General features: G+C 45.8%; 1 protein-coding gene across 1 annotated transcript in view; it reads left to right on the top strand.

The window, feature by feature from the left end:
* The window catches only part of ankmy1 (ankyrin repeat and MYND domain containing 1), a 93,628-nt gene that overhangs the window by 54,772 nt on the left and 11,803 nt on the right, over positions 1-27,053 (top strand). The window contains exons 13-22 of the mRNA XM_041205737.1: positions 3,128-3,261; positions 11,318-11,531; positions 11,730-11,918; positions 12,077-12,291; positions 12,374-12,482; positions 17,286-17,376; positions 22,812-22,986; positions 25,211-25,300; positions 25,800-25,963; positions 26,073-26,205. Coding sequence (XP_041061671.1) covers positions 3,128-3,261; positions 11,318-11,531; positions 11,730-11,918; positions 12,077-12,291; positions 12,374-12,482; positions 17,286-17,376; positions 22,812-22,986; positions 25,211-25,300; positions 25,800-25,963; positions 26,073-26,205 — 1,514 coding nt within the window. The remainder of the gene's footprint in view (positions 1-3,127; positions 3,262-11,317; positions 11,532-11,729; positions 11,919-12,076; positions 12,292-12,373; positions 12,483-17,285; positions 17,377-22,811; positions 22,987-25,210; positions 25,301-25,799; positions 25,964-26,072; positions 26,206-27,053) is intronic.

Below are 27,053 nucleotides of genomic sequence, written 5' to 3'. Positions count from 1 at the left end.
CACAGCTTTACACTGCACGTTTTACAACCTCAGGACCACCTCAAAGCACGTTACCACCAACGATGTGTAGTCACTGTTGAAGTGCACAATTTGCACTCAGGAAGCTCCCATAAGCAGTGATTTTTTTAAATTTAATTCATTCATGGGACAACTGGTCAGTGCTGGATGTTTATGTTTCTCCTGTCCTACCTTATCATGCCCTATCAACAATCCCTTCTATTCATTCCTCTTGCATGTGTTTCTCTCGCTTCCCCTTAAATGTATCTTTGCCGCTCACCTCAATTACTCCATTCGCTAGTAAGCTCCACATTCTCTCCACTCTCTGGGTAAAGAAGGGTTTGTTAGTGACTATCTGATACCCTTGCTTTGGACTTCACAGTAAGTGGAAAAATCATCTATGCTTCTACCCAATCAATAATTTTAAAGCCCTCTGTCCAGACACCCTTCAGCCTTCCCTATCCTACAGAAAAGACCCCCAACTTGTGCAGCCTTTTGACTGACCATCTGCCCTCTTTTGTTGGGTATCACATCCAATAACTTTAAGAAGTTATCAAAAATAAAACTCAGTATCATTGAAGCAAATGGCAAAGGGAGAGTGAGAGAATCTGTATCAAGGCTCTGGCTTGCAAGTACTCACTCCTTCATTACAGTACCCTGAATGTTATGCTCTTAACCATTGCTCAGGCTGCCATTTTAGAAGCTATGTTAACCTGTTTAAAATAAGCAGATTAGCACCTGAGTTAATTTTGTTTTTATTCTTTCATGGGATGTGGGCTTCGCTGACTAGGCCAGCATTTATTGCCCATCCCTAATTGCTCTTGAGAAGGTGATGGTGAGCTGCCTTGTTGAACTGCTGCAGTCCATGTGGTGTAGGTACACCCACAGTGCTGTTAGGGAGGGAGTTCCAGGATTTTGACCCAGCAACAGTGAAGGAACGGCAATATAATTCCAAGTCAGGATAGTGAGTGACTTGAAGGGGAACTTCCAGGTGGATGCTGTGTCCATGTGTCTCCTGCCCTTGTCCTTCTAGATGCTAGAGGGCATAGGTTTGGAAGATACTGTTGAAGGAGCCATGGTGAGTTGTGAGTTGAATAGAGAACACTGGTCTGTCAATCCCATATCAGCCACAGTAATTCTAGGCTTGTGGTTAGAGATAGATCTTTGGGACCCAGTGTCTCAATTCACTGCCATTTCTCACTTTTTGCTGACTTCTTCCTCATTATTACAGCCTTCTTAAACATTTATTGCAAGACAGCCTAGGAGCTCAGAATTTCCATTATCTTCTCAATGTAAGCAGTGAATCGATTAGGCATGGGCTGTTTTGTGACCAGCGACACATTACATTCAGTTGCTGATGCAGCTACTTCAAACAGATCACATAGGAACACAAAGTGCAGGATGACAGGATGTCTTCCTGTCACTAGAAAGTAATGATCCTCAATTGGCCTCAAATATAGACAGCAAGCATCTTTATTGTGTATTTTACAACCTCAGGACATCCCAAAGCACTTTCCCACCAATGAAGACTTTTAGAGCTGTAGTCACTGGAGTAATGCAGGAAAACACGCAATTTGCATACAGCAAGCTCCCACAAACATTGATGAGAGAAATGAGCAGATAACGTGTTTTTGTGCCATTGGTTAATGGATAAATATTGGCCAGGACACCAGGGAGAAATCTCCTGCTCTTCGAATTGTGATATAGGATCTTTTACATATACCACAGAGAGCAGATGCTGGTTTAACATTTCACCCAAAAGATTTCACCTCTGACAGTGCAGCACTCCCTCAGTACTGCAGTGTAATGTTAGTTTGGACTTTGTACTCAAGATGGGACTCTAACCCACAAGCTTCTAAATAAGAGGGGAGTGTGCTTCCCTTGAGCCACATCTGACACCAAATCTATTCCTCCACACTGCCTGACTTCACTACCCCACCTTGGCAGACTGTGTTTTTAATTTAATTTTTCATGGGATGAGAGTATTGCTGGCTAGGCCAGTATTTATTGCCCATCCCTAATTGCCCTTAAGAAACTGGTGGTGAGCCGTCTTCTTGAACTGCTGCAGGCTGTATGGTGTGGGTACACCCACAGCGCTGTTAGGATTTTGGCCCAGTGACAGTGAAGGAACAGTGGTATAGTTCCAAGTCAGGATGGGGTGTTACTTAGAGGGGAACTTGCAAGTAGTGGTGTTCCCATGTGTTGCTGTCCTTGTCCTAGGTGGTAGAGGTCATGGGTTTGGAAGGTGCTGTCAAAGGAGCCTTGGTGAGTTGCTGCAGTGCATCTTGTAGATGATACACTGCTGCCAATGTGCTGGTATAGGGTGCTGATAAAGTGGGCTGCTTTGCCCTGTATGGTGTTAAGTTTCTTGTGTGTTGGTGGAGATGCACTCATTAGGCAAATGGAAAATATGGCATCACACTCCTGGTTTGTGCTTTGGACACCATCTTCACTGCCTTCTGTGCAAAATGCTTCAATCAATCTGTGCGTCCTCTGTCTTCTTAGCTTGAGCCCATCTCTTCTGATTTTTGAACTTGCAGCAATCTCATATTGTCAGACAGTTTGATATATCGAATCTCTTAAGACTCTTGAAAACTTTGACTAGCTCCAAAGCATTAAGGCTGCATACTATATCATAGGAGAAATGCAACTTCAACCTGCACTGTGGTATCATGCTGAGCTACTTTAGCTTCAGCAAGGGTAACAGCACAGGCATTGCAAATGGCCTCAGGGCCTCTGGGGTGGAGGGCTGTTCCAAGTAGGAGCTGGAGAATGAGTGAGAGCTTCCATTCTTGACCAACACTGTGGTAACTGAAGGTATAGCCTCCTACTGTCTATCAGGGGTCACATTGTTATTCTTGACGGCTCTGACCAATAAGCCCTAAGCACGGGTAATCCCGGGGGCTTCTTGTCGAGGGCCTGGTTCAAGCATGTAGCCACCTGAAAAGCTCTCTGTAATAAAATGTATCCGTTTCTTGTTGAAACCTGTCCGGTACGTCAAGTCATTACAATTACCCATTGAGCTCTGCTGAAAGCAGGGAGCAATGTGGAATGCCCTGCCCTGGGGCAAATTCAATGTTGCGAGCCTGGCTGTGTGACATTGAGCATCTCCATCTTGTTTTGTGCACAGGATTCAAAAATAGCGCAAACACCTTACCACGCCCTGACACCCGAAGAGCGAGAAATCTATAATGCCCGGCGTCAACTGCTGAACTTTCTGAGCCAACCATTTCGAAACGCTGCCATCACCAAGGAACGGAAGAGGTTTGATGACATCATACAACAAAACTTACTAAGTAAGGAGAGACATGATGATAGCTTTCCCTTTGGCACTGTACATGAGTTTTGGCTTGAGTTCTGCTCAGCTAGACTTGCCACCCAGGGAGTGCTGACGCTCCTCAGATAAACCACCAGGGTATCCTTGGGATGAGTGAGGGTCCGACTCCAGGGGGCTGTGAGCAGAGCCCTCAATGAAGCTCACTGGGCTGGTGGGAGGTTTAAATTCCACACTCCAATGCCTACTAAGTCAGAGATAACAGCTAGAAATGGAATTCCTGGTTTTAGGCTAATATCCCCTTTGAGTGGGAAAGGGGAGGATTCAGGTTGAGAGCTCACCAGAGTCTTCCCGTTGACTGAAAGATGGGATGGATGTAAATAGTGGGCTAGAATTCAGGTTGAATTTCTTGAAAGGGTAATGGTCTTAGACATCAGTACCAGATCACCCCCCTCCTCTGTTAAGCCTTTAGAATAATCTATTTCTTAGGGTTTCAGGTTCAAGCTATGGCTCCAACCCACAAGAAGAGCCTCCTCCCCTAATGTGTCGAACTACTTACTAATGACAGTTCTTAAGGAGGTCACATTCAGTTGGCACAGCAGATGTGTTGAGAGGTCCAAGGCACAATCAAAAACAGAATAGGCAGGCTTTCACCCTCATATGGAATGCATAAGGGACTTTATACAAGATCAGGAAACATTGTCCTATTGACGAGACCCATTTCATCGATTTCAAAAAGGCTTTCAACCCTGCGCTGGAATCTATGGGAGTACAGGGATGAGTTTTGATTTTATCCCAATACATCAGGTATCCAAGATCTAGAATTCCTTTAACGTTGATAATGATGTAGCAATATGAAGTTGGTATACAGAGACATGTTCTGTTTGACAGGCCATGGCAGAAATCTTTCAGAGAAACAGGCTCCGAGGAGGCTCAGACTCGATGCAGACTGTTGATCAGCCTAGAGTCCTGCTTTAATGTTTGCAGGCTGGAGTTAAACAACAGACTGAACTGTGAGTCTAGAAATGTAATATGAAAACTATCCAAATGCCAGCATAAGTCAAATGATGTTGCCCATTGATGAGTCAGTTGTAGGCTAACAAGCAGTTTCTATGCCTCTGGTCAAAATCCATTGTTCACCTTCAGAGACAGATGGAGGCAATTAGTGCCTCTGCAGGTATAATGCATTCTGGTGGCTCTCCTTTTGTTATAGGACCAGGCTGGGGAGACAGATCGTCTGCTGGTCCCTGATGTTGTTGATTGTAATGTTTCCTCACCATGAGAGGTGTGAGATTCCACAAGGATGAGAGTTGAGCTTTTGTCCTGTAACTGCTGGTGAGAAATATCCAGCAAATGTAGTCAACTTGTGAATCATATGACCTGTAGCAGTCACCTTTTGGTTCAGCAAGGTCCAGTTTTTAAATAAGCAAAAGAGAAAGCTTTGATTTAAATAGTTTATGATCCCTTTCATGCCTGAAGGAGATGACACACCTATTAAATCTCCCCTTAACCTTGTCTGCTCTGAGGACAACTAGTCTTTTCAGATCACCCAATTCCCCCTTCCCTGCTCCTGTTTTTGTAAATATCTTTTGCACCTACGTCAAGGCCTTGACATCCTTCCTAAAATGTTGTACCAAGGAGTGGACACAATACTGAGCTGCGGGATCTAAGCAGTGATTGATAATGGGTAAGCATTATTAGTAATTGTTCATTTGGATGCTGGTTACAGCTGATTCACAGTTTTTTGAGATGGTGCTGAGGAGAATTGAAAGGCTGCTTTTGGGTAGAGTCTTGTGCCCTCCCCCTGTGGTACATTTAGTGGTGAGGGGGCAATTAAAGTGGTGGGAGGGTGATGGGTGGGGACCTTCTCACCTCCACACTGATTAAATCCATGTTGGCAACACCTGTAGTTGGCCTTCCTGCCCTGCCACTAATTGAGGCCCTAAAGTCATCAATTAATGTCCACTTAAGGGACTTATCTTGCCACCACTAGTATTAACCCAGTGGTGGGCAGAGGGCTTGCCATTTGGGGGGCATGACAAGCAAATCCTGGCTGTTTGCTTGCAGGCTTCCCGAGGGGGGGGGGGGGGGGGGGGTGGGGGGGGCGGGGAGGGGGGGGATTCCTCATTCAAAGGCACTCACTGCCTGATCAAGGGACCCAGCATTGGGAAGGCGGAGGTCCCATTGAGAGCCGCCACCCTGTCCTTGCTGCTTGTGACCCCCATCCCACAATTCCCCTCCCACCATCACTCACATGTGGCCTGGCCCCCCTCGATCCTCGGTCTCAGTTGGGTGTAGTACTAGCAGCAGCCATCACCTCCCTGGTGGTGTTGCTGAGTACAGAAGCGTTGCAGGCATCTGATTGGTAGACAGCTCTTGTCGGGTGGGGCTTCTGCCCCCCCCACCCCCCTGGGTTCTTGATCGCTTGATCGCAGGGAATGCACACCACTGGCCTGTTAAGTGCCCATGTGGCACAATGGCACAAGATATGGAGGATCCTCCCGAAAGGAGCCAACGCGGAGGTTTCACTGGCTTTCCAGCCGGTGGCAGAGATCCCCATTGCCTCCACAAGATTCTGCCCATTATGTCAGTGAGCTTGTGGTCAAACTGTGCCACTGCTTGGTTGAACTTCCTACACACACAGAGGCTGAGCCTCCTCCAGGACAGGTGTGAGGTTCAGACCATAAGAACATTGAAACCAGAGTGGATCATTCTGTTCCTTCAGCCTGTTCTATCATTCAATGAGATCATGACTGGGCTGTACCTGAACTCCATCCACTCACATTGCTTCTGTATCATTATACCCGACCTCAGATTTTTAAGGTTATTAATTGAGTTATCATCTAATGAGCCTTGTGGAGAAGGGGGGTTGGGGGTTCCAACTACTAGCACCTTTGGTGGATGAGGTGGATTATTTCAGAAAGGGTGTTAGATGCAGCTAGGGAAGGTACGAGCTTCAATAACCTGTCATTCAGTCACCTCACAGAGTCATATTAGGGCGTGGGAGAGGGAGGGGGTTTTAGGTACTTTGATTTTCCAGTTCATATCTGACCAGTTCTAATGGATATTCTGGCTGTGCCTCAGCATTTGTTCCCTTCCTTCTCCTTGATGTCTCCACCTCTCACTTTCTGTCTCTATCTTCATCTCTAACTCTCTCGCCATTTTTTATTTATCTATTGATCTCTTCTAGTCTACTTCAGTTAACCACAGAAGTCAACCGAGTGTAAGTTGCCAGTGAATTGATAGGCTGGATTTCCATGTGGGCTTGCGAAAACCCAACCTGTGCACTTTTATGCCCTCCACAATGCACAACCGACCCATGTGTAGCTTATGGGATTTTTCTCTGTTTACACAGGGATCGAGTGCACAATGCAATTTGTGAGTGCAGTGGAGCACGTGAGGAGTTTGGGCGGGGAGGCAGTCCGGTTAGAAGGCCTGCCTTGGTTGTCCAACATAGCAGGGCAGAGCCCAACAAAGTTTAAAAGCCCCCTAAACATTACCCCTCAACCACCCCCATACCACCCCATGCCCCCTCAGATTGCCCATGCCACCTCCATTTCCCCCATGTACCCTCAATAGCCACTCACTCAGTATACACTATGTACACTCTACACAAGCCATATAATAGAATGGGAATTATTTTATAATTATTGGTAAAAAGTAAGCGTCAGCTTGAATTCAAATACACCATCATTAATAGTGGGGGAGAAACTTATTCCAGTGTAAAAAAAAATCCTTTAAGTGCCTATTAGATTTGTAAATAAATTTTTAAAAAACACATCAAAGGCAAATTCAGTTATTACAACCTCTTAAAAGTTTAACTCATTCTTGGATTAATAGACCACTTGCTGAGCTGAAGTTGTCATAGCTTTTGGAACCCAGCCAAGTGTTTACAATATCTATAACAATCTTAACAAAAGCTTCCAGCTTGAAACATTGCCTGAAACTGACAAAACAGAATGGTATCCAATTTCCATTGCATAACAGAGTGCTTCTCAATCAGCGGTGGGGAACAAGTGCAGAGATTTTTTTCAACTTTCAAAAGCAGGGACTCTTTAACAGCCCGAGATGACAGTCGATTTAAATCACAGCACAAAACATGACAGATGAATTTGACATGATTTTTTAAAAAACATTTTTAAGATGTTATGGCACTGTTGACAATTGGAAAAGTATTACTTACCATTACTGGATAGATCCCTATGATGAATCACAGCAATAAAAACACATCTGCATTACACTACAGCATTTAATAGTGATATTTGGAGGTGTCAACACATCTTACACTTACCTGTCAGAATGTTTCCGACTCCTCAGCAATCTTCCCCCCACCCCCCGACTCCAAACCCCCGACAGTGGTCACGACCTCTCCAAGGAGACATTTCTTTTTGAGCTTCGAAAACCCAGGACCACCACCCAAAAATTGGAAGAATGTGTGTGTGTTTTGCACACCAGAGGTAGAATTTTTCCCTTGGCGTGCAGGCTCAGCGGGAGCTGGCGGGGGTGGTCGGGAAGCTGACTGCTGCCCGCAATCGGGTCCAGAAGGCAATTTCATGCCAATTGGGGCCCGCCCAGCGTGACACGCAAGTGGCAGCACTGAGTGCTGCATGTGTGGGTGGGGGGAGGAGTGCGAGCTGGGTGAGCACGACCTGCCGCATGCACACCAGTGCACGCTACAATGATGAAGATATATGAAAAAATATAATTAAAAAAGTGAAAATGTAATGAAGCATGTTCCCTCATGTGACTCTGTCGCATGAGCAAGGATATGTTATTAATGGGAAGATAAAGTTTTTACTTGATTTTTATTTGCTTTTGGAAACCTCATCCCGCCCGTGGTTGAGGTTTCCAAAAAAGTACAAAGACTGCTTGGTCTTTTCGCCTGCCTGCCAACCATGGGGTTGAACGGGCAGCATAAAACTTGTTTTAATTAACTTTTTAATGGCTGTAATATACCTTTTAATTGTCGGTGGGCCCACTGCTGACTCCCACATGCCCGCCGACTGAAACATCATGCGATGGCTTCGGGACGCACGGCCGATGTCATTGTGTGTCATTTAACGCTTGGTCGGGTCAGGCGCGCGCCCACCTGCTGAGCTAAAGGTTTTACCCCAGGCCTTCCTCACCCACCAAAAGGCCACATGAAAATGGCACGGGGTCGAAAAGGGAGAGAAAACTGTTTTTCCTCAAGAAAGAAACTGAAGTGTAGCTTTTTGCACCATGATTTCCACCCTCCATTTGGAGACGAGAAGCAGGCTGGTTTTACGATGATGTAAAACCTATTTTCGCGATCTCACGAGATTTTCTGCTCCCGCCCACTATGACACAAATGGGAGTGGAAAATCCCCGCCAAATTTGCAGTACAGCGGCAAATAGAGCATTTACTGACCACTTTGCAAATATTCTTTTTATATCCAGGAAGAGTGGGACAATTTTTGCACCCACTGTCCCTTCCATTCTGCCCATGATAAGGGACCCATCATTTCCAGTGAATAAGGTGTTGCATCTCCCAGTCCAACAACTCCAAACTCTTTCATCAGCAGCTGGGTAAATACTTGAAAAGGAAATATTTCCAAGGCTATAGAGAGAGAACAGGGGAACAGAACTAATTGGATAGCTTTTCCAAATGAACAGACACAGGCACAATAAACCAAATGGGTTCCTTCTGTGCCTTAAGGTTCTGCGAAAGGACCTGGTGGTTTTGACAAGCTCCTGTTTAAGTACCCATTTTTAAAAGGAAAGCTTTTGTGTAAAGTTGCTCAAATTCCTCAGAACAAGTCTTAGTGCAGAACACCACTCAGTAGTGTTGGAGAGGTGAGGAGCTTGGGCTTTGAAAGCCTTGGAGATCGTAGGAGCAAAGGAAGATACTGAGGGACCTGTGTTTGCTAGAGGCAGCCAATTTACCAGTGGCTTTTCTTGACATGTCCACTGGTGCCTCTCTATGCTACATACAACCACCTGCTTCATTATAGAGCAGACACAAGGGATTTGGTGCATTTCTGACTACAAGATGCTTCTTTTTTACAATGAGAGGCTTTTTTTTGTTCACCCATTAGGCAGGAGATTGTTTTTCTATTAGGGTCTTCTCATTCATCAGTATCTTAATCATTGAAAGGCTGTAGTTTCTGATTGCCTGCTCACAATTACAAGCAGATAGACTCAGGCTCCTGACATCCAGCATTATTCTCTTACTCAGCTTGGCCGCTTCTCTCATAATTGATCCGGACCATTTTAAATTCTCATTAAATTTAGTTTTTGATCAGATCTGTGTGTTTTTTCTCTTTTGCTACAATCCATAAATTTAGTTGTGGAAATCTTAGAATTCCCCTTCACAATGCGACAGGGAGATGATATTCTGGGAGATGCAACACCTTATTCACTGGAAATGATGGGTCCCTTATCATGGGCAGAATAGAAGGGACGGTGGGTGTAAAAATTGTCCCACTCTTCCTGGAATATCTGCATATAAAAAGAATATGTGCAAAGTGGTCAGTGAATGCTCTATTTGCCGCTGTACTGCAAATTTGACGGGGATTTCCCGCTCCCATTTGCGGCTGGCGTCATGGTGGGCAGGAGGGGAAAATTTCACGAGATCACAAAAATAGGTTTTACATCATCGTAAAACCAATTTGCGATTGTCCGCTTTTGCCATCAATGGTGGGCCACGTTTCCAGCTGCTGAACATCAGGGTTGTCATTTCCACAGATTTGCATGTAATTATAAGCCCAGCTCACTGGAATCAGCCCCGACGCTAAATTATGAGGCCACAGCAGCATGCAATCATGCCGACATGTTTCACGATGGTACATCAGCGATGTGCACCTAGTGACCTGCAATTCACTCCTCAATTTGAGGACCGTTCGCCTACCTTGTTTCGGGCAGCATTTGTGGTATTCAGCGCCAGACTTTGCTGGCAGCACCACATTGGTTTTAGGGAGGCTAACACAAAAGTTTCAACCCACCAGACCAACAGTAAGGCAGGGGTGTCCTTTCAACACTGCAGGGTGAGGGATTGGTTGGCGAAATGGGGGGTAATCCCAGGGTGTGTGTGGAGTTACATGTTTAACAGTGCAAGTGGCCTCATGATGTTGAGAGCTGAAGTAGACACCGGGCATAGGCACCTCCACCTCAGAATGTCCATTGGCTAATGCATATGCACCACAAGAGAACTGGGATCAAGGGATACAGAGGGAGAAATGAGAGGGAGAAATGAGAGGTCTATGAGGGAGGGTAATCCTAACACTCACTTCCTTGGCGACACAGTGGTGGCAGGGGTTTACATACTCGCACGGGGAGGGTCCAAACTAGTCTGGCAATGGGAGCTCACCACCACCATCTCCCTACCTGCCATGATTGCTCAGATAAAAAGTATAATGAGAACGAACTCTGCCACTGGAGCCTTGGACTCCAACTGACTGCACTGGGAACAGGGCCGATTAAAGGGCCACCCAACTGAACTGTGCATTCCCACATGAGCAGTCAGGCACAGCTGAGAGATGTTAATAGTCTCTCAATGGCATTGCAGGGAATCACCAAAGTGAAGCAATGATGCTCATTCATGCAACACTAATCACGCAAAGTGGCAGGAATCGATCTCCCGGGTTTAACCCCTTGCTCTCAGCATTGGCATTTACCCAGGATGATGATGAAGTTAAATGCACGTAGATAAGCTTTGGAAGCATGTTGCAGTAGTGGTGCTGGGCGGTTCCCAAAATACTAGCCTCTGGCTACCCTCAACATATTGCACAACCTGTTTAAACATTGACGTTCCTGTAGTATTACAGTGCTGTGTATGAGGATGCCAGCGCCTGAGCTGAAAGCAGCATATCCATGCACCTGGCCAAAGCAATCTCATAGCAGTTGCTCATGATTAGGGGGAGGGGCAGCACCTTGGTACGCACACTGCTTTGTAGATCATTTCAGTGGTGAGTAGTTGGCAACACGGGAACCAGGGTTGTGAACCCACAATCGCTCACAAGTCATTGACAGAGAGATTAGTATTGCAGACGAGTCCTGACTCTTGTCTGTTTCTCATTGGTACGGCAGAGAGGAAGCCACCAGGAAGATGCAGCCTGGAATCATTGCTGCCTGCATAATAGCAGACAGGAATGAGAGAAGGAGGATAGGAATGCGACGGAGGAGACTGGCTCACCAAAGGGAGGAGCAAAACTCTCAAGACCAAGGTTCAGCAGGGCCCCCTCTGGATGCAGAGGATGTGGGGAGCAGGAACATCATGCGTAGGCACCTTGCCGGAGCCAAGGTATACAGACGTCACCTGTCTTATCTGCAGATGACTAGGAACCAGTGTCGCCGACACCTCCACATGTCCAGGGATCTGGTAATTCACATTTGCCACATTCTCCAGGAGTTGGCGCCACAGGGACTGGGAGGGCATCCATTGCCAGTGGCTGTGAAAGTAACAGCCGTACTCAACTTCTACACCACTGGCTCCTTCCAGGGATCCACTGGAGACCTCTATGAGATTTCCCAGGCATTCACAACCAAATGCATTCACGATGTCACAGAATCCCTTTTTGCAAAGGCCCACAATTACATCAACTTCGACAGAGATCTGGATCACCAGCACACTGGCTTTGCTGAGATTTCCAGATTCCCACGGGTGCAGGGAGCCATCAACTACACTCATGTAGCTATAAAAGCTCCCTGGCAATAGGAACTGCAATACATAAACAGGAAACGCTTCCACTCACTCAATGTACAGCTGGTGTGCAACCATAACAAGCTAATCCTACAGGTTTGCGCCAGATATCCAGGAAACATCCATAGTTCATATATCTTGAGTAGGTCACAGATCCTGGAGATCTAGGAGGGACCACACAGAATCCAGGGCTGGCTCCTCAGGGACAAAGGGTGCCTACAAAGGACATGGTTCATGACACCTGTGTGGCAGCCTCGGGCTCCCCCAGAGAGAAGGTACAAAGCTTATGGCGCTACCGATACATTGGTCAAGCACACCATAGGGATGTTGAAGATGCGATTCCAATGCCTGGGCAGATCTGGTGGAGCACACCAGTACAGTCTCCAGAGGATGTCATGGATCATTGTGGCTTGCTGCGCACTGCACAACCTGGCATTGCAAAGGAGGGACGACTTGCCAGATGTCGAGATGGAGAAGTTGCACGTCTCTTCTGATGAGGAGGACATCGAAGAGGATGACAGCGATGAGTCCAAGGAAGCTGGTGCTGCAGATGTAGAGGCCATAGCATAGGCCAGAGAGACATGAGTGCATGGGAGGATCTCATAGCCACAAGATTCCAGGAGGAGGATGACAATAAGATAGAGTGAGCATCCTTTTAGACAAGTACCTACATGAGGAGCCAACATGAACAGGAGTTTTGAGACTCCTATCTTTTCAACTATGCAATTCAAAATGAGAGTCAGTAGTTCCCCATCAGGCTCCCCTTGGCATGATCCCTTGAGGGTTGATGAAGCCTTGGGAGCATTCTTCCTCACTGAGATGAGGTGCTGTCTGGAGGAGGGCATGCTGCCATCAAAGGCCTGAAGGTGCTGAACTTCAAGCATCGCAGCAACATCCCAGTCACAGTGGGAGCCTAAATGATGCAGGAACTGATCCATTATCATGAGTGGGCTCGTAGGTGGTAGCCTTCAATCGGACAACTCACCTCAATGCGATCCATGTCCAGCAACATGACTACACATTCTGAGTAACATCGATGGTGCAACTAATGGCAGAACCCTTAAGTGCATTGACAGGCAGAGGGCTCTGGGTGTACAAGTCCACAGGTCACTGAAAGTGGTAACGCAGTTGAATAAGGTAGTCAGGAAGGCATATGGCATGCTTGCCTTCATTGGCAGGGGTATTGAGTATAAAAGCTGGGAAGTCATGTTGCAGCTGTATAGAACCTTGGTTAGGTCACACTTGGAATATTGCATGCAATTCACCACATTTCCAGAAGGATATGGGGGCGTTGGAGAGGGTGCAGAGGAGGTTTACCAGGACGCTGTCTGGTCTGGAGGTTATTAGCTATGAGGAGAGGTTGGAGAAACTCGGATTGTGACGGAGATTGAGGGGCGACTTGATAGAAGTTTACAAAATTATGAATGGCATGGACAGAGTAGATAGTCAGAATCTTTTTCCCAGGGTGGAAGAGTCAATTACTAGGGGACATAGATTTAAGATGAGAGGAGAAAACTATAGAGGAGATGTGCGGGGCATGTTTTTTACGCAGAGGGTAGTGAGTGTCTGGAATTTGCTGCCAGAGGAGGTGGTGGAAGCAGGTACGATAGTGGTGTTTAAGAGGCAGCTTGACAAATACATGAATAGGATGGGAATAGAGGGATACGGACCCCAGAAGTGCAAAATGTTTTAGTTGACGGGTAATATGATCGGCGCAGGCTTGGAGGGCCAAAGGGCCTGTTCCTGTGCTGTACTTTTCTTTGTACTTTGTTCTTTGTAATGGGTGATGCTTGGGCCAAGGCAGCCGAGGAGGTCCAGCAGGTCTCACTCCATGCACACCAGTCAGTACCCCCCGTCAGCTTCTTCTCAATCCCGTTGACATCCGGCTCTCTCTCTCAGGGATGGTGGCCTGCATTTTTACTCACCTTACTATGGATCTGGTCCACCTGAGGATGAGAACATTCAAACAATTGCATGCCATCCATTAACATGCCTCCTCTTTAACACAGACATTGTGCCCTCATGGGGCTGGCCCTGGTGAACTGAAAAATCTCTGACACCATGAAGCCCTCAGGGTCACATGTAGAGCACACTTAAGCTTCAGTGCTTTATTGCTCATATCCCGTTTCTCCCACCAACATTGTTTGAAGGTATGACTGGCCATTCTCGATCATGCTCAATGGATCTATGGTCCACCACATGACTATTTGGAATTAGCACTTGTGACTGCGGCCAGTGGTCAGGTGAGGGGATGCACAGTGCTGCATCCATACATTGAAGTGAGAGCCATATGGCCACAACAAAGACAAGTACACGGTGAGAGACACTCAGGCCTGTAGGTTCAAGCGCCAAGACACCCATTTAGCTGAGAGGGCCGAAGTCTCGTGGACTTAAGGTGGCAAGGTGCTTGCGTTTATTGCTCAGCTTATTATATGTACGGTCAGAAAGTCACAAGTGCGGCAGCTAGACTGGAATGCATAGATCCTTAGAGTATGGCCTCATAGCCAGGAAGCCCCGGCAGATGACAGAGTGCATGGAGTCCAGGACATATTACCCTTCTCCACGCATTAACGCTTCTGCCCTTCGACACTACACCTTCATCTTTCAATCATGCATATGACACGGGAGAAAACCTTTGCCTCCATGACACACAACCAAGAGTGAAAATGAATGGCACATGTGCTTGGAGAGCAAATGGAGATTTTTTCGTGCCTGGTAGCTGAGTAACACATAGAACAGTGTACTCACAGTAATGTTGACAGAGGAATGATCTGGTGCAGAATCCTCAAGTGGGTGCTTGCTGGCGACCTCACCGTCACTGTAGGAATAGTCAACATCGTCTCTGGACCGCGCGATGGCTGTGTACCTAAGTCACCGAGCACCTTGAGTTCCAGCCACACCATGCCCGGTCTGAGACTTCTTTCTTTTATTGTGTACCATCTTGTTCTGCATAAAGACCAAAGGAGAGAGTGTAAGCAATACACATGGCAGGGCAGATGAGAAGGGTGGCTGGCATTTGTGGGTAGTTTGCAGACCCATGTATAGGATGAGGACAAGGTTTGCAGAGGGAATGAAGCCATTTGGATATGTGAGGGACTGTGTGCGAGAGTGAGTGGTTGATGTCCATTGAGCTGGCAGTGAGTGATGACTTGTGGGTATGTGAGTTGAAAGTGGTTGACTTACGCTGGCTGAATGGATGAGATTGTTCAACCTCTTTCTACACCTGATGGTCAACCTCTTCTGGGCAGCGTTTGCACTCCACCGCTGCCCACCACAGCCCAAGCCGGATTTGTGATGCTGTTGAGCCTCCTGCAGCCAGAGCGGGGGTAAAGGACAATGCAGCAGGCCTCCACGGCATCAAGTAGGCGCTCAAGTAAGGGATCGCTAAATTTGGGGGCAGCGCTCTTCTGAAGTTTTGGGTCCATCTCTGCATCACTTCCGAGCTCACCCCCTTAACATGGTAGGTTGGCGGGCAGCGAAATCAGCCGCCCGCCCTCCATATGTAAATAAATAATTATGGTTAATTGAGCTTGTTAACAAGCCTGTTAACCCCGATAATACGCTGTCCACACCATAATGCTATTGGTGTGGGCAGGCGGGTGGGAGTGGGCAGGTCATTTCTTTAAAGAAGTTTTTGAAAGGGCAGGAAGGAAGCGGGAGGGGGTCCTATCTTTAGGGGGATGCCCTTTGTGCATTGAGGAGCAGCCCCTACCCTCTTTCTTACCTGCCTGCTCTCCAAAACCCACAGCCACCCTCCCCTCCTCCTCACCCCACCCCCCTGCACCCCCCCTCCCACCCACCCACCACCCCTTCCAAAGTTGGCCAAACCCTTCCCACCCAATACTCGGGCTTACCTCACTCCAAGATCCATTGGGCCATCTTCTTGCAAACAGGACTCAGCCCTTGGCACTGCCAGGACAGCTGGGATTGGCTGGCAGCTTCTAAGGGCGGGGCTTCCTCCCCAGTGAGGGGCTGAAGTCCCATTCTCCAACAATTTAGCCCACCTGCAGCATGTGATTTACTTCCAGCTGTCTTTCTTCAGGGGTGGTGGTAACTGTCCACACCACCACCCCCACCCCCCCAACCCCTGTAATATGCAGCCCTATCTACATCCCTTCCCATCAAAAGGAGTGCCTTGGGGACCAGTGAAAGTAAAGGAAACAACTTGATTTATGTAGCGCCTTTCACAACCTCAGGGCATTCCAAAGTGCTTTATAGGCAATCAGGTAAATATTTGGGAGGGTAGTCAGTGTGTAACATGGGAAAGGCAGCCATATCTTGTGCACAGCAAGCTGATAATAACCAGGTAATTTTAGTGATGTTGGTTGAGTGATAAATATTGGCCAGGACACTGAGAAGAACTCCTCTGCTCTTCTTCAAAATAGGGTTGTGGGATCTTTTGCATCCACCTGAGAGAGCAGATGGGGCCTCAGTTTAACATTACATCCAAGAGATGGCACTTCCGGCAGTGTAACACTCCCTTACTATCGTACTGGTGTGTCAGCCTGGATTAAGCACTGACATCTCTGAAGTGGCACTTGAACCCATAATCTTCTGACTCAGAGGGATGTGTGCTAACTTCCCTTTGCACCTTAACTTAAAAAATAGAGATAGCTTTCGCTTAAACTCACGCAGCACTAAACATGCCCAAGAATCAAACACTGCTTAATCATTTCAAACTATTTGTCATAGGAAGAAGAAAGTCTTGTCCAAGCGCATCTCAAGGTTGGGCTACTATCCACTGCGCCACAGGACCTCCTGTGAGGACCTGGAGTAACTGTCCATTTCAATGCATGCTTCCTCATCTGTATCTGTGCACCTTCAAAATGTTTAAGTGTGAAAAGGTTTCGTTTCTGCCCATCACCTGACCACACTGGGCAGAGCTGGGCCACACATTCTGAAGTGGCCCACTCTTCCTTCCTGCAAGATGTGTGTTGGGTTTGTCTCATTCACACAAGCATCCAATACAGGTATGGGGGCATGTCAGGTTCGAGCATCATGTTTCCAATTGTGTGCCGCGCTAATGAGGTAAGCGGCTGTTGTTAATTGGCATTCAGAGAGCCAGGCAGTGAAGGATAGAACTAAAGCTTTATGTTCATCCACTTAACATGCTTTTATTTACAGAGACACAAATTATATATCATACACACCCAATCCAAAAGTCATAGTTCACCCTCCTCCTATATGTATATGAGCACAGATGAGTCCCCAGTTATTACCCGCTATCTGATTACCCAATTGATATACAATTAACACTTTGAGGTTCCTATGGAGATGTAATGATCAGAAGGGTGTGGCATTTCTTAACCATTCATCTTATATTTTTGTCTAGTTTTATTTTTGCCTCCATGATAGCAAATAGATTCTTTTGTTGTAAATTATTCTTTCGGCTTGCTGACACCAGTGGGTTTCCCCTTGGAAATCTTCATGTCTGACATGTCTGCAGGTACAGTGCATGGTGGGATGCCAGGCAGATACAGCTACATTAAAAAAAATTCATTTATGGGATGTGGACGTTGCTGGCTGGGCCAGCATTTATTGTCCATCCCTAATTGCCCTTGTTCAGAGGGCATTTTAAGAGTCAACCACACTGCTGTGGGTCTGGAGTCATATGTAAGCCAGACCAGAGAAGGACAGCAGATTTCCTTCCCTAAAGGGCTTTAGTGAACCAGATGGGTTTTTACAACAATCGGCAATGGTATCACGGTCATCATCAGACTTTTAATTCCAGATGTTTTTTATTATTGGATTCAAATTTCACCATCTACCATTCAAACCCATCTCTGGAATACTAGTTCAGTGCAGCAGTGACATTACCACTATGCCACTGACAATAAGTCCTTAACTTCTTACCTGTACCCACCCACAGCCTTGGCTCACTTGGTAGGACTGTCATCTTTGAGTGATATAGGTTTGGGTTTCAACCTCTACTCCAGAGACTTGAGCAGAAGATCTAGACTGGCATTCCGGCACAGTACTGAGGGAGTGCTGCACTCTCAGAAGTGCTGCCTTTCAGATGAGATATTAAACCAAGACCCTGTCTTTCCCCTCAGGTGAACATATAAGATCCTTCCGCACTATTTTGAAGAGTGGCAGCTTGGTGTATTGGGCCAATGTTCAGTCAACATCACCAATAAACAGATTATCTTTTCTTTTATCTCACTACCATTTGTGGAGCCTCGCTGTCTGCTCCATTCCCATTTCCTACATTGCAGCAGTGACAATACTTCAAAAAGTACCTCATTGGCTATAAATCAATTTGGGGTGTGCAGGGGTTGTGAAAGGTGCTATATAAATGCAAGGTCTATTGTTTCTAAAGGAAGTGTATCAGGAGACCTCCCTGCAGTAGAGCCACTCAGTTAAGTAAGGCCCTGACTGAATTTAGCATTGATTGATTGATTCCTCAGGCGCATCCCAGTCAGAGTCTTGACTTCCACGGCACTGAACAAAAGAAGGCAGGGCATAGTGGCAGACAGGCAGCGCTGCCAGATTAGCTGCACCCACCAATAATTTCTGCAGCATTTTGACAGGATACCTGGCCATGACAGCAGGCACCTGTTACCCCAGGGTCAAGTTTGACAGGGAGGCTGATGCAAGGTTGTACCTCTTGCTGCATGGATTGTGCAGCCGGCACATGCAGTGGCAGCAATGTTCCAATCTGAACTGAAGCTTTAAAGAAGAATCCCTAAAATTACGGCAAAGAAGGAGGCCATTCAACCCATTGTGCCTGTGCTGGCTATTTTAAAGGGCTACCCAATTAGTCCCACTTTCCTGTTCTTTCCCCAAAGCACTACAATTTTCTCTGCCCTAAGTATTTATCCAATTCCCTTCAGAAACAAATTATTGAATCTGCCTCCACCAACCATTCAGACAGTGCCTTCCAGATCAGTATAAGCTGAAGTCCTGACCTCAGGTCCTCATGAGTCCTTGCTTTTAAAGTCTTGGTTCTCATGCTTATTTTCCATCTGATACAATATGTCTACACTGCTTTTCTCCCTCAGTATCTGCCCTCTCATTTTAACTCATCATGTCATCTTTCCTATGAGTTCACTGCTCTCCTATCCTCCCTCCATATAAACTCCTCAACCCATGCTCATGGACACCCTTTTGACCTTGATACCCCAGGCAGCCTCACTATTCCCATTGTGTCAAGCACAGATAAGGCCATTTCTGATCATCACTTCCCTGTATCAATCTCCACCTACATCCAACATCACCCTCCAAACTCTACCTTCTTCTCTGTCTGCTCCAGAAAGAAACTCTCCCCCAGTTCACCTACAACTGCACTTGCAAAATCCCAACTGTCTGGCATTTGGCTCACCATTCACCATAACATTCCTGCAGCTATTGATCTGCTCTTCCATATTCTCTCCCCCACCCCACCCCCCCTTCAATAACCTCATCCTTATTGGAATTATTACTCCCTCTCTCACCCTGGTCTTTCTCTTATACAGCCCCCATCACCCCTCCCTTATGTCCAAGATTTAAATGTATATGGGGAACAACTGCCTAAGCCATCCATGAGCAGATCTGGATGAACCACATAAAACACTATCGGGTCCTGGTCTCATCTGCTAAAACTGTTCACTATTCCAGGATCATCCCGGAATGCAAAGATAAACTTGGCTTCTTTTCTCTATCTGCAAACTATCTTCTTAAACACTTCTCCCATGTCTTCTCTACCCTCACATCCAACAATGAGTGTGAAGAACTCATGGATTCCTTTGTCACCAAAATTGAGACCATCCAATCAGATGCCTCTGCCACTTATCTCGCATCCTCTTGCCCATCATGCCAAACTGCCTTTATGCACCAACCCCCCCAGGTCTTAGCCCTGAATGTATATCTTTCTCCAATTTCTCTCCTATCTCCCGTTATGCCCTCCCTAAGTTCAACTTGTCCATGAGACCCACCTCCTGCCCCCTCAACTTTTAACTCACTAAACTGCTGATTTCCCATCTTCCTCTCCTGGTCTCTTAGATGTTGCCAACAGTCCTCTCGCTTCAGATGTTGTCCCTGTCTCGATCTGCCATCATCATTCCTTTCCTCAAAAAAACACTGCTTAACCCCACTGTCCTTGCAAATCACCATCCCATCTCCAAGCTCCCTTTCCTTTCCAACATCCTTAAACATGTTATTGCCTCCCAAATCCATGCCCATCTTTCCCAGAATTCCATGTTTGAATCCCTCCAATCAGGTTTCCACCCCTGTCACAGTAGTGAAACAGCTCTTACCTAAGTCATAAATGACATCCTATTGGACTGTGGCAACGGTAAACTTACCCTCGTCATCCTTCTTGACCTGTCTGAGCCTTTGACATGGTTGACCACACCATGCTCCTCCAATACCTTTCTACTGTCATCCGGCTGGATGGGACTGCTTTCACCTGGTTCCATTCTTAGCTATCTAATCATAGCCAGAGAATCAGTTGCAATACCTTTCCTTCCAACTCCCACACTACTAATTCTGGTGTTCCCCAAGGATCTATCCTTGTCCCCATCCTATTTCCCATCTACATGCTGCCCCTCAGTAACACCATTCAAAGGCACAGTGTTAGTTTTCACATGTATTCTGATGACACCACCTGACCTTCAGTCCTCTTGACCCTTCCACTGTCTCTAACTTGTCAGAATGCTTCTCTGATATCCGGTAATGAAGAAGCAGAAATTTTCCCCAAATAAACTTTGAGAACACCAAGGTCAATATTTTCAGTTCCTGCCTCAAACTCCACTCCCCAGCCATCAACTCCACCCCTCTTTCTGGCAACCATCTGAGGCTCAACCAGATTGTTGACAACCTTGGTACCATATCTGACGCTGTTATGATCAAATGAGAACAAGTCGAATGGCTTCCCTCTTCTCCCTCTCTTTGCTTGACCCCAACATGCTTTTTTCTAACAAAAGGATGCACTTGCCAATTTTATGAGTACTTAACTGTTTAAGTACTGTGATCATAAAAGAAGCAACAGGACAGGCTTTCTTGAGTTTAACAAAGAAAGAGGTTAGCCTTATTATACTCAAACTGATATAAATATAAGACTGACTTGCACACACATGAATACTCAAATTTACACACAGACACACACACTCAAAGGTCTCTCACACACACACACACGCACACACACACAAATAGATTACAGAGTGGGGGAGGATAGATTGGTCAAACTAAAACCCCAAAAGATAAAAAGAATATACAGTCTGTAGTTTGGTAATTCGGCTGATTTTAGGCTGACTTCGGTGGTCTTGCAACTTTCCTTCAGTGGCTCTGATTTAAAGATGTAGATGGCTGATCTGGTTTTCCTGGAGACTGTAGTGATGGGCTGAATTATTTTAAGAAGCCTCTGTCTGCAGCAGGGGCATCCCTGGATGGTCACAGTCAGCAAACAGGGTTCAAAGTTTGCAAGGTGGGTTGAAGAGAGAGGGGACCCCACTTGGGCCTTCTGTCATCAGTGTCTCAGCTGCTTGTTCTCTTACTGCAGAGATAGCAAAAGTTTAAATGCACAAAGGGTGGGCCTGTTACATGACCAACACCCAATGATTCAAACATGGTCATAATTTCCCCTTGTAACTTAATTAGTTCATGTCTAGGAATCCTCTGTTAAGTATTCCAGGTGATTGTCATGTTATCTTGCTAATGGGAACAGGAAATGTGGCTCACTCATATTCTCCTGAGACCATTGCCCTTGATAGGTCTTTCAGCTGTGGTGTCTCCAGTTCAGTGGGTTGCAATGTGGAGAGTACAGTGATGCAAATTAGGGTAGTGATCTTTATGTGCTTAATACAAACTTTTAGTTTGTGCTTTAAAAGTCTATTTCTAAAAGTTCAGTTTGATGAATTAAAAATCATTATTTGTCATAAAGCATGTTTCCATGACAACTGCATGATAAGCTTTCAACCACCTCCCTGCGTCACCACTAAGACCACCTCTGTAAGATTGCCTGATTCCCATGACCTTAGCTCATCTGCTGCTGAAAGCCCCATCTTTGTTACCTCTAGATATGATTATTCTAATGCAGTCCTGCCAAGCTCCCATTGTTCAACCTTCCTTAATGTTGGTGTCATCCAAAATTCTGTTGCCTTGCCCTAACACACACCAAATCCTCTATCATCCCTGTGCTCACTGACTTACACTGGCTCCTACTTAAGAAATGTTCAGGTGTAAACCATCCAGATGGTACCGCCCTCACTTTCCCCAGTACTGGTGCCAGTGCCCCACAAACTTGGACCCATTTCTCCCACACCAGTCTTTGAGTCATGTATTCATCTCTCTAATTTTATGTACCCTATGCCAATTTGCATGTGGCTGAGGTAATTCTCCAGAAATTATAACCTTTGAAGTTCGGCTTTTTAATTTAGTGCCTAACTCCTCAATCTGTCTATGCAGAACCTCTTTCCTAGTTCTACCTACATGGACCACAACAACTGGATTTTCCCCCTCCCACTGCAAGTTCCTCTCCAGCCTTGAGCAGATGTCCCAAACCCTGGCACCGGGAAGGCAACGCTGCCATCTGGGCTCTCGGTCTTTGCTACAGAGAACACTGTCAATCCCCCTCACTATACTGTCCCCTACTACCACTACATTCCTTTTTGCTCATCCCACTTGGATGGTTTCCATACCATGGTGCCATGGTCAGTTTGCTCATTCCCCCCTGCAGTCCTCACTCTCATCCAAACAAGCTGAGAGAGCCTCAACACTCAAATCCAGTATGAATAGGTTTGGGCTTCAATCGAGAATTGTTAAAGGGAAATGCCAGAATCTGGCACTGGTGGCTTATGCTTTGGAGAACTAGAAGATAGAATACCCCAGTTTTAGAATGTCCTTACTTTAGGGTTTGGGATTGGCCTTTCTAACCTTCACTGGAAAATATTTGTGCTTTTACAGGTCGGGAATCCAGTGAAACACAATTACAACTTAGTGAATCTGAGGCACTTTCTTATGCTGATATCAGTATGACAGGAAGGGCCATCTTTGAGCGACATGCTCAGGTTGCTGAGGGGAACTTACCAGCATCACTGGCCTCTGAAAAGAAGAGCAAAGTCCAAGATACAGCTCCCAGGTAAGAGGTGTGAGGCAGATATTGTGAAAGATTGGGATGCCTAACTTTCCAAATGACCAAGGGTTTCCAATATCAATAGCTTCGGATGTGCCCAGAACTCGAGCTTCAGTCCTGTTAAGAATAACTAGGCCAGACTAGGAGTATAAAAATGCACTATTGTGCACAATGCTGGGCAATCAGACAGCACAAAGCTGAATCAGCATAAAGCACACACAGGGACCGAGAGTGACAAACTGAGTGAGCAGAGAGCACACAGTGAGTGAGCAGAGAGCAATATAGTGAATTAGCAGAGAGGGACAGAGTGGGTCAGCAGAGGGAGGGAGACAGTGAGTGAATGGAGAGGGACACACTGAGGGAAGAGAGGGGGACCCATTATACCAAAAATCAGGCACATCCTTGGCGATGTTCAAATTGGAAGGTTCCTAGGGTGTTCAGCAAAATTGTGGAACTAACTCTAGTAAAAAAAAAAACGTGTAGGAACATTGCAAGTTAAGTGTTTGAGCATGATCAGAATTTCCACACATGAGTGTTTTGGAATTAAGCTTCCTCTGGCCTTGAAGCACCGGAGCCAGTGGTCCAGAAAGTCCTCCATTAAACACAAAAACACACAAAGATAGCTTTACAGATTCCTAATGCCGGTTTAAGTGGCAGGGAGTTGACTAATGGATTAGAAAAATGTGAAGAGGCTCATTACGTTGGATTTCTGAACTATTTTGTATCTGGTTAAACTTTCAGGTTGTGTGACTATGCCAGTTTGCATCTCTCACCTCTAGCTGAAAACACAATCCAATTATTTTTACTTTGTGCATTTCACAGTATTTGCTGCCGTTTGAGCCATTTTAACTCATGCGAATGCTGAATGAGCAACAGCTGGGAGCCACTGCAGACCCTTGGGTAGCTGGGCACAGGTGAAGTGCGATCATGGGCAGGAGCCTGCTGGTGTTCCTGAAGCTAGCATGGAAGAAGCCAGTCTGTTTATGGCACAAAATCAGTAAAAGATGAGATTAAAAAAAAAAACAGGCTTCACTGATTATGCCAGAATCAGCAGAACTGCAGGTGGGCTTGAGGGTGGGGGATGGGTATATTAAGAGATCAAAAAGGAGATTCATCATTTATGGCTGGTCGAGGCAGTTGAATTTTCTCCCTTTGAAATATAAAGTCTTAATCTTCAATAACTTGTGTCTCTGCTGACAATAGGAAAAAAAGATCAATATCCTTTTTTCCTTTTCCACTTGCACCAAGTGATTACCATCCTTTACACCAACCTCTGACTCCATTAGGCAGACATTTTGACAAAATGCTCTCCAAATAAGGTGGTTCAGTTTCCCCATACTGATTTTCAATGACAGCAATCAAATTCACATTGTAAAATATACGGGACTCCATAAGTCTCTCCTTCGCTCACTTAGTCTTTCGCACTCTCCAACATAAGAACTAGGAGCAGGAGTAGGTTATTTGGGCCCTTCAGCCTCCACCATTCAATGAGATCATGGCTGGTCTGAATGTGGCCTTAAGTCCACTTTCCTGCCTGCAACCCCATAATCCTTGTGTAATAATTTGATGGAGCAGCAGGTTTGGTGAAGAAAGGGCTAAACTTTATTTAGGAAACATGTAGCAAGGGTTTGCATGCTAGACACAATTTCCCTGTCGGAAGCCCTGCCCACAGAGTTACCCATGCAATAAGCTTATTGGTCAAAGCCCCCATGTAATTGCTTCACATGATGAGTGATTGACAGGAGGGAGGGACAATACATCTAGTTGCTACACCCCCCCCACCACCCCTAAGTTTCTTACATTAACAATTTAAAAAATATCAGAAAAACCAGCAAACATTTGTACAGTCTCTGGTGATTACAAATCATATTTCTTCAGAACTGGGTAGCTCTGTATTTGGCAACTCATTAGATACTTCTGGAATATCAGCTCTAGGATGATCACACACCTCAGAAGTTGGCAGCAAAACATTCACAGGTTGATCTTGCATTCGTTGGGATGTTTCTCTAACCCTAATATTATCTACGTGTTTATGTACAATTCTATCCTCGACTTGCACTTGAAAAGATAATGGACCAGTCTCTGAAATGATGGCTCCTGGAATCCAACAAGGTCCACTTCCAAAATTACGCACGTCCACAGGGTTGCCAACATGGAGCTTACTAGCTTTTCTGTGTAGATTGTGGTTCAATTTTTGATTATTCTGGCTCTGCGTCACCTTCCCCTCTAGATTTGGAAACACCAAGTATAAACGCATACGCAAACGGTGTTTCATCAGCTCTGCCAGTGTTGTGCCCATAGTAGTATATGGTGTTGTACGGTAACTTAGGAGAAACCTGGAAAAGTGAGACTCCAGAGCACCTCCAGATTACTTCTTCATACCAGCTTTAAAGGTCTGGACTGCTCTTTCGGCGAGACCATTGGATGAAGGATGCAAGAGAGCGGTCTTTATGCACCGAGTACCGTTCAGGTCCGTGAGCCTCTGAAATTCCACGCTGGTGAAAGCTGTTCCATTGTCAGAAACAATAATCTCAGTAACAATAATGTATACTGAAGGAATGACACAGCTTTTTAATAACTGCGGCTGAAGGTGGCATTTTTACTTCGTAGACATCAAGCCATTTTGAATGTGCATCAATGATTAATAGGAACATGGTGCCTAGAAACGGCTCCACATAGTCAATCTGCAGCCTAACCCAAGGTCAACCAGGGCATTCCCGTGGGTGAAGTGAAGCTGAAACAGGTAAATTCTGGTGTTACTGACAAAGCGAACAGTGTTTAACCATGTGCTCGATGTCACTTCTATTCCTGGTCACTAGACGTAACCACGTGCCAGCACCTTCATCTTTGATATGCTTGGGTGTGCACTGTGGAGCTTTGCCTAGAGCGATTGTCTACTCTGTGATGGGACCACGAGTCTTGAACCCAACAGCAAACTTCCATCTTGACAACTCAGTTCAGTGTTTCTGGAAAAAAAATAGTTGTAAGTCATCAGGCACAAGCGTTCTTGGCCACCCTTGTAAAACAGACTTTGAGTTTTGACAGTATTGGGTCTCTATTCATCTAACTCTTGACCTGTTTGGCATATGCAGGTGATGAATCCGTGAAATTTAACAATAACACTAACTCTTGTGGAACGGGTGTATTGACAAGAGTACTCAGTAACGGAAGACAACTAAGTGCTTCTGCATTGGCTATGTACGAGCCAGGGCAGTACATGAACATGTACTCATAAGCTGACAGTGTCAAAACCCAGCATTGGATTCTTGCTGAAGCTATAGGCAGAATAGCTTTGCCTTCATTGAACAAAGCAGTCAGCAGCTTATGCCCAGGCACAATTGTAAAATGTTGCCTGTGTAGGTATTGGTGAAACTTCTTGATACCAAATACAACCAACAATCCTTTTTCCAACTGAGAGTAGCCCTTTTCAGCTTGGAAAAGTTTTCTTGAAACATAGCCAATGGATCTTTCTGATCCGTCCTCCATTTGATGTGATAGAATGGTTCCTACACAATATAGATATTAACTGTCACGTATTCTCTTGACATGCTATCCAATTTCAATTGTTGATAGGCATAACTCATGTCCAGCTTTGTGTTGGACTTGCATCCTGCTAACTTGGCATACAAGTCATTGATTCTAGGAATGGGATATTTGTCTAACTTTGCTGCATTGTTGACTGTCAGTTTGTAGTCATCACATATAAGCATAATCTGGTGTGGCTTGACAACCAGGACTATGGGTGTAACCCACTCAGAAAACTGGACAGGCTGAATTATTCCCAGATTTTCCAACCTGCACAACTCTGCTTCCACTTTTTCTTTTCATGAGTAAGGCAGTGGTCTGGCCTTGAAGAAATGTGATGCTGCCAGGGGATCGCCAAGCATTTTAGCTGGCATGTCCTCCAGATTTCCCAATTCATCTTGAAAAACAGTGTCATATTTCTTCAAGCGCTCTGGAATTCCATCAAGCTTCAAATGGAATATTTCTGACCAGTCAAGTTTTATTTTCTGCAGTCAAGCTTGACCTTAAAGACTGGGCCCCTCCTCCTTTACAATTATCATAGGCAGTTG

Source organism: Carcharodon carcharias, chromosome 2 (assembly GCF_017639515.1).
Source record: "Carcharodon carcharias isolate sCarCar2 chromosome 2, sCarCar2.pri, whole genome shotgun sequence".
Taxonomy (NCBI): Eukaryota; Metazoa; Chordata; class Chondrichthyes; order Lamniformes; family Lamnidae; genus Carcharodon; species Carcharodon carcharias.
The sequence above is the reverse complement of the archived record's forward strand: the minus strand, read 5'-3'. Positions and strand labels throughout refer to the sequence as shown.